Source organism: Triticum aestivum, chromosome 4D (genome assembly GCF_018294505.1).
Source record: "Triticum aestivum cultivar Chinese Spring chromosome 4D, IWGSC CS RefSeq v2.1, whole genome shotgun sequence".
Taxonomy (NCBI): domain Eukaryota; kingdom Viridiplantae; phylum Streptophyta; class Magnoliopsida; order Poales; family Poaceae; genus Triticum; species Triticum aestivum.
The window spans coordinates 81,234,813-81,248,493 of NC_057805.1; the positions used below are offsets into that span (position 1 = coordinate 81,234,813).

A 13,681-nucleotide genomic window follows, 5' to 3' on the forward strand; every position below is an offset into this window, starting at 1 on the left:
TTTTGCTTTCGCGAGAGGCACGGCCGTGCCTCTCAGAAAAGGAAAAAGAATGTGTTTTCTCTTTTCTTTTTCCTTCCATGAGAGGTACGGTTTTGCATCCGCGAGAGGCACGATTTTATTTCTGCGAGAGGCATGGTCGCGCCTCACGGAAACGGAAGAAAAAATCATTTTCTTGTTTTCCTTTCAGGAGAGGCACAGTTTTGCACCCGCGAGAGGTAAGGTTTTACTTCCTCGAGGGACACTCGAAAACGACTTATGGAAAGAGAAAAAACATGCTCCCGGTTTTGTTTTTTCGTTCGGTTTTTTCGTGAAAAAAGTTCGTCAAACCTATCAATATGATCTAGTTTTGAAAGCGAGGAATGCAACAGAGAAAACGATTCAAGATTTAGACACACGGTTTAGAAGATGAAACGTTTTAAATAAACGGATCTATGAAAAATGAAAAACCCTCATGCTGCGACAAGTGACGCACAGTGACGTGCACCATTTGTCGCAACCTGGGAACGTGGAAGTGATCTTTGAAGAAGTACTCTTTATTAATTAGTGATTTCGTGATTCCTAACATTGCTCTCGCGTGTGGCATGTGTTTCATCGCGAAATCTATATATATATCTCGCTTATGTAAGGTGCTCCTTCCGTCTCGCCTGATGTTGTTTCGTGCGGTGTGTCTACTGGGCCGTCATAGTTTCGTCTCTTTTCCGTTCGCTGGTGCTCGTTCGTTGGGTTTCCTTCGTTAGGTTTCTTTGGTTTTTTCTATTTTCTTTGGTTTTCCTTTGTTTCTCACTAGTTTTCTTTGTCGGTTTTCTATTTTATTTTCTTTTGTTTTTCTTTTTTCTTCTTAATTTTTTTCAGAGTACGTCTAAGCGTATCATAGCTTTATAGAAAGCAGAGTTGTAAATACAAGAATACTATCACTCATTGCGAACAAGTGTAGCACGAACACCACACACCTAGGTAAGACCAAATACAACCACCAACGACCAAACAAAACTACAAAGCAAAAGTGCATGTCCTAACTGAGAACAACGTCGTGTCTCGACCAACGCTGGGCACCTTTGAAGACTACCAGCTCCCATTGAACTTTGCTTGTCCACGCACCATCCACCCTGAATGCCGAAGAGAAGGTGGCAAGGGAATGGCAGGACTGATCAGCTCCGAGGAAGACACATCTTGGACACACTGATGACGGACGTACATAGTGCCACCAAGGATCAAAATAGGACCACGGTTAACACCGAAGGAAGCAACGAGGAACCAAGCCGTGTCTCCAAACACGATGCTCCCAACGGAGGAGCGACGTCGAGGACGCCGCCATCACGCGGATCCTACATCAAATCGAGGCTTTTGCCCAGAGACAATAACCAACTCCACACGAGCGAGGGAGATGTCGAATACACCTCGACGACGCCTTCAAGAAGGGAAACGACACCCATAGGTGCCATCGTCGTCGGCCCGGCAGAAGCCATGCAAAATTTTCATCCGATCATCGCACATCTCCACACCTCGAAGGAATTGGGTAGCACTGTCCAAGTAGCCTAGGACCGCCGCCACCGCAACACCTCGCCGTCGTAGCTGCAAAGCCGAGGACCGCTGATAGACCGCACGGCAGAGAGAAGCGCAGTCCAACCAACTCCTTCCACCTGGCCAAGGGACAACAACCACCAACACCTTCGGCAAGAGCATGGACTGACCCTGAAGGCTGTCACCCACTCCAAGGGACAACCTTTCGACAACCCAGCACCTAACCACAGACAACTCCCACACCGGCACCACCGGGAGAGCAACGTCGCCCGCCACACAACCCAGAGGTGGCCCGACGCTCGCTGCTCGCCAGGAACTCCATCCTAGCCTAGCCATCACATTGCCGCCACCATTCTTGTTGGTAGATCGGGCTGCCGCATCCAGACACACCGACGCGCCAGTCTGCCTCACCACACCATTGTCTGTCCCCTCCAAGACCACCACTCCTCCATGCCTCCCGTTGGGCACCGTCGACGGCCACAACCACACCGAGCCACCACCTCAGCCGCCCGCACCACCATCGTGCCCAGCATCCATGGAGGCCCAGCGTCACCACGCCTGAAGGTAGCAGCGACCGAATCCCGACTGGCTAGATTCAGATCTGAGCGAGCCGGATAGGACGGAGTCGAGACCCTTGGCAGTTGTTGCCACAGGCAGCACCACCGGACGGGGCTGCGCCACCACCACAACCACCGTGCCGAGCCGCCGATGAAACTTCCCTGCCCCATGCCGCCAAGCTCATCCGACGGAAGAGCGCCACGCCATGGCTAGGAGGAGGGGGCCGCGCCGAGGAGAGACCCCGCCGCCACCGGCTCTACCAAGGCTTTGCCCGATAGCGGCCCTCTGCGGCGGCGAGGTAGAACCTGGTGCCCACAAACAGATTTGTTGCTCTTTTCTTCTTTATTATACCTTGTGTTTTTCGTCGGTTTTCTCAGGTTTTTCTTTTCTTCATCTTCATATGTTAGTTTTCTTTGTTTCTTTCTCGATTTTTTCTTTCTTTTTCTTTCTTTTTGTTTCCTTATTGGTTTTCACTGCTTTTTTTCTTTCTTATTTTCCTTTTTTCTTTGTTTTTCTTTGTTTCTTTCTCGGTTTTCACTGCTTTCGAAATACATGATGTACATTTTTTCCCTTCAATACAAGTTTTGAGCTCTTTTTTGAATACATGTCAACATTTTTCAAATACAGGTGGAACATTTTTTCAACAGGAATAATTTTTTTCTCACATACTGTATATTTTTCGTATACATCAGGAATATTTTAGGATTTTTGACATTTTTTAATACAATTGTTTTTAAAAATATATGTTTTTATGTCTGCTTTTATTCAATGTACATTGTACATTTTTTAATAAATTAGGAACATTTTTATACACATGTAAAATAAATAAATACGTGGTCAACATTATTTTTATACACATTATATATAATAGATTTTTATATAATAGATAAAAATAATGTTGACCACGTATATTATAAATGTAATGTTTCAATATATATTATAACAAATGTTTCAATATATAATAGATTTTTTGTATACAAGTTAAAAAGACACTACGAATTAACATTTTTTGTCTACAGAGTTGTAAGCGAGCCGTGTAAAAAGTAACGAAAAAGAAAGAGAATAAAGGCGATAGAAAAAAAATCATTAGCCAATGTCTTTCTTGGGACTTCTATTATTGCATGAAAGTACAAAAAACAGACTCCAATGTTCACACCCTAGTGCTAACGCTGAACTTCGAGCCTTTGCCACTGCCACATCGGAGATTGTATGGCTTCGATGGCTCTTGACTGATCTTGGTGTTCCATTTGATGCTCACATATCTCTCTTTTGTGATAGCATCACGGTGCTGGTATTCAGATCGTCAACGATCCAGTTAAGCTTAAGCTAACCAAACATATGGACGTGGATTCATCATTTATGCGCTCTTAGTGAACTATTCGTTTCATTTGAGGGCGCCTCAGATACTTCAAACTTAAAGTGTATATTTGCATCATCCAGACGACAAAAGGATGACCGAGAGGCTGTCTAGTGACGATGCTAACTGTAAAATCTGAAACACAGGGCAAGTGAGGATATTCTGCTTAGTTATATTGTTCCTCAGCCAGCTCTTTACAATCATGGATATCAAGTAAAAGGATATCGGAATCTGAAAAACATAAGTCATGTCTATGTAATGACAACCTCTAACTTGATGCTGAGGAGAATACACGAAGAACATTTTACTTTCCAGAAATTGGGTGTTAATCTGCGTATTCTCAACCTGATGATATCAGTTCACAACAAACTTCGTGAAAGCGCAAAAAAACTGTTCGGGTGTTATACACATATTATGGTGATCTGAAGAGAATGGCAGCCAACATCTTCCGGAATACGGCTGGGTGAGTGCGCAAGCTGCTCCAAATGAAGACAGATATGGGTTACGTACACAAAGTCTTGGCTGTCCAACAGCTCTAGTAAGAAACCGGCCAGGCAAGCAAGATTCGCTACCAAAAACAAATTCTTGGAAGATGAACATGATTTTTGCACTAGACAGGTGAGCATGACTAACTAATATTTTATGTTAATTATAAATCCAATCCTCCAAGTACCAACAGTGTATTAATTCGACCATACATATCCCGAAATCCATGCTTTTCTTGAGAAGACACGGCTAATTAATCAATTGGCCCAGCCCATCTTAGACAAAACAACACAAGCATGCATGCGCCGATGCACATGCCTCTGCTCCGCATTGAAACAGCAGATAGCTCACGGCTGGCAGCGAGTTTGAGGGGCCTTGACTGACACCGGAGAGCCCCAGGTTTGGCACCAGCACCAGTTAAGCTTATTGCCGCAAATGGCTCCTTCCTCAGTGGCTTACCAGTGACAAACAAACCCAGCAGCATGGTTTAACGTTGCTTTCATGCATAATTGCGCCTTGGATTCTTGCGTGTGTTGTCTAGCCGAGGCGCCAGAGAGAGTTGGATTGCTTATTTTGGGCTGGTGCAACTCACTCCCCTGCTGGCTTGCTTTGGGAATATGTGTAGTTGGGGGCAAGTGACTGTTGGATTCAAGTTTGAAACCAACCACCCACCTGTACTTTTATGCGTCGAGCTGTTGTTCAGTTGGTCCTCACATTGCTCGAGTGTGCTAGTAGTGATAGTAGGATTATTATTTCTTGGAGAGACACCATGAACCACTATTTTTCTCTCCGGAAAAGGCAACGTCGTCGATGCCTCAAGTGTGGCCAACCGAATTGAAGACGACATGGGATGGCCGACTAGAGACGAGCGTCCCCGCTACTCGATCTAGCAACACCTTCACCGTCGGCGGAACCCATGTGTACGTACGTGCTTCTGGAAGAAACGCAGTGGGATTTTCACCGGGGTTCGAAGTTTGCGCTCATTTGAATGAACTGCTGCATCCGGCCGGTGAATGTTTTGGCCGAGGTTCAGGCCCGGCAGGTTGGCCCCACTGCCGTGAGAGGGAAATGCACACCCATGCAAATGTTTCTCTGCTTTGTGCGTAGAGGCGGCAGAGGGAGAAGGGATGAACCGATGAAGGTAGCCCCGTTGTCCCGAGCGAACCAGACTGATCTGGTCCAACCTGGTTCAGCTAGATCTACTGCTCCTCGGTGCGTGTTAGGTTAGGTACGACCCGACCTGGTCACCTCGCTGCTGTTCTGAGTCTCGGTTAATTATCACTCACGCGAATCCTATAGCGACTTACCATGCAGTAAGATTTCTTCTCTTCGAAGAAGAATTGTTCCTCGAGACCAACTAACGAGTGGTCGGGTTAAGAAAATAAAATTAAGGCGATGATTTTCTCACCAGTGGTATTGCTGTTTTTGTCACAAAAACATCAGCGTCACATGATTTTACTTCTAACCCTTGAACGATAAGCAGTTATCTGTTGATCAGAGTTTCTCAACGCGCACGTGCAATAGACGTACATGCACCAAAGAGAAAGGTTTCAGGTGTACCCGTGTTGCGCTGCAGCTGACCTGGTCTGGTCAGCTATGACCCAATATACAATAACCAACAATTTCTCATCTACTACTACGTGTCTTCCGACCGCACACGGATACATGATTTGATTCGAAGTCTTCCATACAATTGACTAAATCGCTACTCAATCTTCCACTCCCACATACTCACCACAAACGGGTACACTTAACCTCTAATCTAATTAATCAAAGAGCCCAATATCCCTGTCCAGGACCTAGCAGAAAAAAAGCCCAAAAAGTCAGTGTGTATATGAATGTGTAAAAAATCTACACAATCTCGTTATCAAATTCTTTTTTCACCATTATCGCAAGCAAAAAAAAAGGACTCGGTCAACATTGAACAGTGATGCAGTTAAAAATGAATTGATCATGACATTAAAAAACACAATAATATGGATGCAGACGCAGACACTCACAAACACGTACATGAACTCGCCTCAATGAACCCGCACACACATACCCTATTCAATGAGCACCTCAGAGAGACTGAGCCGATGGATCTTGGGCATCGACGAGAACGTCGATTCCCACTGAAAGAATATCTCCACTTTTATGAGACACCAAAGTGTCAAACCCGAGGTTGGGTCCTTGGTGGGTTCGGGGCGCCACAACCCTCCTAATTTTTTTTGCGAATGAATTAGATCTACTATAAAGATTCACTGGAAGTAAAAAAGCACACCCAAACATAATAAAAATTACATCTTGGTTTTTGGATCACCGGACGACCATTACCATCTCCAAAATGAGCTGCTAACACGCCGATGTCGCTGCTCCCATACCGGGACCAGCCTGACCTTGTCGATGGCAGCCGGAAAGCCTACATGCATGTGCCCCTAAGGACCAACACCCCAAGCCGCAGTCCTCGTCGGATCCTTAAATCGATTGAAAGAACATGACACCAAATCTCACGCATTGCAAGAAACCCTAACCTCACTGCCGCAAGAAGCCGATAGGAATCTATGTCGAAGCTCCGACTAATTCATCCTGATGGACGAACTCGAGGTTACTAGAGCCCAAAAAACTGACTACAAGGTGAAGCGCCGCCATTCATCCGAGCACTGCCACTGCAAGGACTAAAATCCTAATCTATCTACTAAACGGAGCCGAGGCACTAGCATACCCTCCTTACCACCTCCCGGCAGGCGGATGGGAGGATAATCCACAGCCTCTCTGGCAGAGATCGGGAGGAAAGAAAAGATGGGAATTTGTCCTCCAGCGGTGACCAAAACGAGCTGCCAGTGGCTCGTTTGCCATCAGCGATCGAGGAGCAGCCACCACCGTCGCCACAATGTTCGCCGGAGAGCCGTTCATGGCCCACCTTCCAGGGCTGCTTCCCTTGACTTCTAGGATGCCATACCGGCTTTGTCCAACAATGGCGATGGGTGACGAGAACCGGAGTCGTGTAGCGACATCGAGGAATTGCCACCCGTGTTGCCCTAATGATACATGCAAGCAGGATGGGCCACACCTCTTCTTTAAGTGTCGCTACACGCTTAGGCTTTGGACATCAATCATCGAGAAGCTTGGGCTACCTCACGTCAACATCCCCGAATGGCATCTAGATGAATCTGTCAATGAGTGGTGGGACAAACGAACCAATAACCGAAACCCAAATTCGCATGCCATGACCTCCCTCATTATGCTCATCTCATGGATAGTTTGGAATGAGCGGAATGCTAGGGTGTATCGACAAAAGGTTGTGCCACCACATATTCTTCTTAGAACCATTCTTGAAGAGGCAAAGTTATGGGTTACTGCCGGCGCAAAGAAACTAGGGACTATCATTTGGTGTGAGTAATTGGCATGCCGCTTGTGTGGGGTGTTTTGTAAAACTCTAAATTCTATTCTCTCCTTATTTAATGGATGAGGCCAATCTTATGCCTCCGTTTCAAAAAACAAATAGATAATTAATTTCCAAAATCATACTCATTAACCATTGTAGAATCTCAAGTAGTTGGTCACACCCCATAGTTTAATAGTACTACACCTTCGGTTCCTTGTTTAAGATGATACGAAATCATATGTACTTTGGTAAGAGTTTCCGATTTCTTGTCATTCCCATCTCTTCAGGGGATTGGTTGCAAGTCCCTGTCAATGCCTGAAAATCTCTCATCTCTTTTGGACATTATATATCAAGTGTCGATTAGACAGTGCTTGTTCTTTCTCATGCTCCTAGGTGGCTCCATCATGCACACGTGGTTGTTACTATTTAATTCCCTAGCTGAGTCAACATACCGTTTAACAATCACAATTATACAAGAAAAGTTAGCGTGTCAATCTCCAAAATTAGCGTTTTCTGATGAAATCAGTTAATTATTATGTCAAGAATGTGGCGTAGCCAGCTATACAACACCCTCTAGATATGTCAGCTGTACAGCTCGGGAGCTCTTTTGGTTCCTTTTTGGGATCATCCATGTTATCGTGTCGACTACTTAATGGCAAATGATTAGGAACCTTCGCGACGAAAATAGTTAGATTAAAGCAGTTTGATCGAAACTATCAACGGATATGCCGACTGCATGTGTGCCTAATGCATGTTATATTAGTTAGGATTCTGTTTAAGCTCTTCAATTAGCTCTTGTAGTCATGATTTGTCAAAGCTCTCAATCCGTTACCGGCCTAAAACTTGTGTAACACTACATTGATCTTGTGGTAACTTTGGCTGTTTTTTCCTTCAAGGTTCACACCACCTGTTGATATCACAAAACCTTTCTGGAACCGATTCTAATTCCAAAGCAGCAAGCTAAAGCTACACCCTCAACACATGCCAAGTCAGACTCACAAACTAACCTGTTTTAACTTATACTCTAGTTAAACAATGGTTCATATAATACTAGCGGTTGCGAGTGCGTTATCAATCGCACTTTCTTGGAACGGAATTCGTAACCTGAAACTGTATTCAAGTCATTGTTAATAGGTCGTTGGCGCCCAAATTTTCAACGTCGGCATCTCACGGGTGAAACTACTTTGACTACAAAATTTAGGGGGGTGTATTTGTGATGGATGACCATATGTTTAATACGGAAAGCTATTGCAATCATGTGCATCCGCGAAGTTAGTGGGCACTGTCATACTTGTTGCAGATAGGCTACTTATAGCCAATGAGCCGATGGTATTTTTTTGGGTGATTTAATTAACTAAAACCCCGAAAATTGAAAAAGTCTCAGTCAGCAAAAAATCACTTTGTATATGCAGTAAAAACCGAGATATATTTGTCTCTTCACACTTGTATCTAGGAATGAATATATATGTGTAGTGCATGTTTTGGTTAGTGGTTGCATCAGATTTCCGCAGTTTCCTACGGATGTGCATTTTGTCCATTGTTGTTGGGGCCTACTTCCCCACTTAGTTATGCTAAGCAGTTTCCCATTCCATTTGCATAAATATGTGCTTGCCTTGCTAAACCAAACAAGGGCTATCAATGTTACATATTTTGGGTGGAAGGGTTGATCAGTTTTAGTTATATTCTTAGGGCTAGTTATAGGAACGTCTAAGCAGTAAGCCTTTTAATTGTTTATGCGTGTTAATTCTGTTTTTGACAACGAGTGAATTTTATTGACACGACATGAGGCATCAAGCAGAAGATACATACACAATGAGCACAAACCCAGTCTTTGCATAGCTAGCATGCAGACAACCAAAACCAACACACACACACAAAAAAGCACGTCAGGAAAAAGCCAAGTCATACCGGAACAAAGCTATGCATGACTGTTAATTCTGCTCTACGCAGCAACACTCTTGTACATTTTCTAATACTGGGAGTTGGCGCAGCCTTCAGTTAAGTTGAGCAAAGTATTGACCATATATATGCTATAAGATGTTCACTCGCAAACAGTTGAGCAAAATATTGACCATTTGTACATGCAAAGACAAAACTGGAAGGACCAGTATAGCAGCTAATATATTCACAGGTTTGACTTTTTTTTGTTCTGCAATCTAGTCTCCCAAATGCTGCTACAGTTCATGTTTTCTCCAGTCGCCTGGAAAATCGTTGTAAAACCCATTTTGTGAATATATATAAACTGTTCACCCTTCGACCTTTTGTTCTGCAAGTACAAATTAAATGTACCAATGAAGGACAGGACACTGGACACCCCTTGGAGAGCGCATGCGTTTTGCTTAGTTACATGGGCAGTACAACAAACGTACGTAGCAGTTAATAGTGCAGAGCAACATCCCTGCAGGCCACATGGTGATGGTCACATTTACGGCGCAGAGTGCATATGCATGTACCGATCTACTGTTCTCGCTCCCATCAAGATATGCATGTTACTCCATACCACCCATACAAAACGAACAGTGGGCGGCATGGAACGCTTGAATGCATCCCATTTCTGCAGCACATCCCATGCTGCAAAGGTTTGCAGGTTTTGGGCTTCTGCTCTGCAGGATGCAGGCAGCCAACCACCTTCCTTGTGTGTGTGCTAGCTCATTGGCCATTACTACGGCTGCTGTTTTTGTGTATGGCTGTAATGGCTGGGATAGAACGGTTTGCCCTCTTGGGGATGCACTCAGATGTTTACCATAACAACCTCTCTCAACTTTTTCATCTGGTGTAAATGAGATGCGTATATATGGAGGAATTATTGTACTGCATAACATAAGATCATAAGAAAGTGCCGTTTGATCAGTGATGTAATATAAATAGGTGTCAGAACAAACGGCATACGTAATTGAAAAGAAGCGTCAAGAACACGTACAACAGGGCAGGGAGTTGTTTAGATAAGATCGTTTGTTAAGATAGTCGATGATGTCTTTGCATTGCAGATGGAGGAGAATATTGTTAGGGAAGTTAGAGAAGAAGTACAAATGTTGCAGCTGGAAGTAATCCGGGGATAGGTTTGTGTTGGATGGGGGCTGTGAGAGGAGTGGTCTCTGGCGAATAGCCAAACGGGGCAAGTTGGTGGGAGATAGAGATGACATGGACACACGGTAGCTAGCCCTACACGCACGCACACAAGGGAGGGAGAAAGAGAGATGTTGAATACTCCATTAGCGGTGTATGTGAGCGTGCATGCATCATTCACAGCCCCTCTCCCTCTCTCTTGTCGTGTAAAGCTAAACTAAAGGGACCTCTTCCCCAAACCCTAGCCCAACATGCGTGTCATTACCTGCGTGCGTGTGTGTGGGTAAAGCTAACGCACACACCATAGCCTTCTCTCTCACTCTACCTCTATATACATACGCCCCTCTGACTTGTGGCCATTAGCTCATTACGGACCAAAAACGCATTAGCTTCCCCTCTCTCAAGCGCAGCTCGGAGCTCTCTCGCGAGCCAGGCTTCGATCTAGTTCTCTTCTTCTCCGGCCGATGGCGGCATCGTCGTCGACGACCAACACATCGGAAGGCGGCGCGAAGCCGTCGTCCTTGTGCCCGAGAGGCCACTGGCGGCCGGGGGAGGACGAGAAGCTGCGTCAGCTCGTGGAGAAGTACGGCCCCCAGAACTGGAACTCCATAGCCGAGAAGCTCGAGGGCAGATCAGGTGGGTGGAACTGCTGGTCTATCTCTTTGATCACCGATCTGTTTCCAACAAGAAATGTTTCTTAATTTTCGTTTTGAGGTGATGTTGATGCATATGAACTTAAGAAATTGACTTTGGATGATGCGATTTGTGCTCAGAAATTAGATGATCTACGCACCTTGGTTCAGTTTGCCATACTTCTTTTTTGAGGGGGGTTTGCCATACTAATTTCTGCACGGGCAGCAGATTGTTTTAGCTGCTTGTGCCATCTACCAAGAAAATCCTTCCTCGAGGGGAATGATATTTGCGCTGGGCTTTAGTTTTTGGGTATCTTGAAAATAGAAGAGTTTTTTAGATATAAGTTAATTAAAATTATGTCTCGTTAGTGAGTTTTTCTTCGTGTTATACCCAAAGAACAGTAGGATCATATAAGTTATTCGTTTGTGTGCACGATGGCGAGTTGAATCTGTTTTGGGATACCTATATAGTTCTCTTGCTGTGCTTGTGGATGTAACTTTTTCTATCTTTCAAGGCGCTTCAATGGAATGATACACAATTCTCCTAATATTTTCGGAAATTTGGAAAGATTAGTGTTACTTTTCTTACACCAAAGATAAATCTAGTCTGGTGGCCATAAAGGCAAACAGGTACGATTAAGTGATCTTTGTCTAATTGATACATAAAAATTTTAGAAGTTCGGAATTAGTTATATCCCTGGAATACTTGTTCTAGATTGAAGAAGAAATTATGAACACAAGGTTACATTTGCATGACTGCTAGCTTGCAAAATTCAAGAACAAGGTGAAATTAGCATGCCTGCATCTTTATTCTAAATCTCCTCTTTTAGTTTTACTTAAATATTTTTTCCCCATAACATATAGTTGCATAATATTTTTCACAAAAAAAGTTGCATAGTATGAGGTAAAGGGAAGCAACAACATACCTAAAACCGTGTACAGTTCCTTAATGTAACAGATGCGGTAGGGTGTGTTCTTTCTTACTAACAAGTAACAACCCTAAACAGCATTAATTAGTTAATCACCAGGCAAAGCACGGTTAGTTTTATGTTTATACATGTGAAAAATCCATGTATATATGGATGCATGTGTCAAGAGTTGATCACCTACACGGCTTAGCCTAATAAGAAGATTTCTTCACTCGTCTCTCTCAGTCTCAGGCATGCATGCAGGTTGATGCAACTAAATCGATCTGTACGCAATAACCTTTATGTGCCCTGACCTACTCTCTTGAGTGTGTTAATTATGTAATTACTTGCCTGATTATTATTTTTCCACAATCCTACAACATTACACTGCCCTATTAGAATTTCACATCCTTGCAAAATTGCACTACTTAACCATGAATTCTCCATTCGCCAAAATAAGAAAAACTACGAATTCTTCATTCGCCAATGAATTACACTGAATTATGAATTTCTTTCATTATTAATAATTTCTACTAGAATGTATTTCCCTGACCTGCTAAGTTTTCTATTTTATTTCTAATATTTAAACAAATTTGTGGTAATTAATTGTAGGCAAGAGCTGCCGTCTCCGGTGGTTCAACCAGCTTGACCCGCGGATCAACAAGCGGCCGTTCACGGAGGAAGAGGAGGAGCGTCTGCTAGCGGCGCACCGCGTCCACGGCAACAAGTGGGCTCTCATCGCCCGCCACTTTCCTGGCCGCACCGACAACGCCGTCAAGAACCACTGGCACGTCGTCAGGGCCCGCCGCAGCCGCGAGCGCTGCAGGCTCTTCGCCAAGGCCGCCTCGTCCACCTTCCCGTCCTACTCCTACAGCGGCGGCGCCCAGCTCGACTTCGCCGGCGCGTCGGCCGGCTCCTTCTGCTTTGGCTTCTCCAATCCTAGTGGTGGCGGTTTCTTCGGCTCGCCGCCGGCGGCCGCCGCAGTGGCGCCTTCTTCTACTCCAGTAATGTTCAATGGCTACGGCGCTTCAGGAAACAAGAGCTTGCTGTCAAGGTACAGTAGCTACCTGGAAGGCGGCAAGCAACCGGCGGCGCCGTCTTCCCTCTCCATCGCCTTCTCCTCCCCACCTTCAAGAGAAGCACTAGCGTTGGATGGCCGTGGCAGCCCTGACCATCACCGCAGGAAGGATTACCACGTCGACGGCGAGGAGCCACTGAAAACGAAGGATGCGCCACCGTTCATCGACTTCCTCGGCGTCGGCGTGTCCTCGTGAACCGTGGCAATGGAACGATCGATCGCAGGAAGCGGCCGGCTGCCGCCTCCATCAACTTGTCGATCGATCTGTGTTGTTAGAGCATTGCATCGCCGTTAATTGGTAATTAACTGGCTAGATAGGCGCATGCATGCACTGTTTATGGCAGCGATCAAGGAGGGCCTTAATTAGAACTGTGACGATCATGTGTTGAACTGTTGAACATGATCATGTGTTGAACTGTTGATCGATCAAATAAGGTTTGTGGCACATCGTTGGTTTTTTCTGGTTAATAATTTGAATTTGTGTTGTGTGCTAATCGCTGATTATACAAAGGCCTATTGTTGAGACGCCAATTGTGAAAGAAAAAAGTGCTAATCACCATCAGACGTGTAAATTGTGATAAAAGGGGCAACAAGACACATGTGGTAAGCAATTCAAACAATTCAAAAAAACGTAAAAGAAAATTTGTTTAAGGCTGTCAAGTCGAACGTGCAGTTTGCCAATGTTGTGAGTTGGGACTTCGGAGACCC

At 44.7% G+C, this 13,681-nt stretch overlaps 1 protein-coding gene across 1 annotated transcript; it reads left to right on the forward strand.

Moving 5' to 3' along the window:
* The first annotated feature begins 10,510 nt into the window (after positions 1-10,510).
* Positions 10,511-13,459, forward strand: LOC123099682 (transcription factor CSA). The gene is made up of 2 exons (XM_044521793.1): positions 10,511-10,991; positions 12,508-13,459. The coding sequence occupies exons 1-2, from the start codon at positions 10,820-10,822 to the stop codon at positions 13,167-13,169; spliced, it is 834 nt and encodes a 277-aa protein (XP_044377728.1). The 5' UTR covers positions 10,511-10,819; the 3' UTR covers positions 13,170-13,459.
* Positions 13,460-13,681: the final 222 nt, after the last annotated feature.

What these genes read in the sequence shown, in the direction of transcription:
- LOC123099682 (XM_044521793.1), top strand. Translation starts at nt 10,820, where the DNA reads ATGGCGGCATCGTCGTCGACGACCAACACATCGGAAGGCGGCGCGAAG. An exon ending in GAAGCTCGAGGGCAGATCAG is followed by an intron (nt 10,992 to 12,507) that starts GTGGGTGGAACT and finishes AATTAATTGTAG; the next exon opens with GCAAGAGCTGCCGTCTCCGG.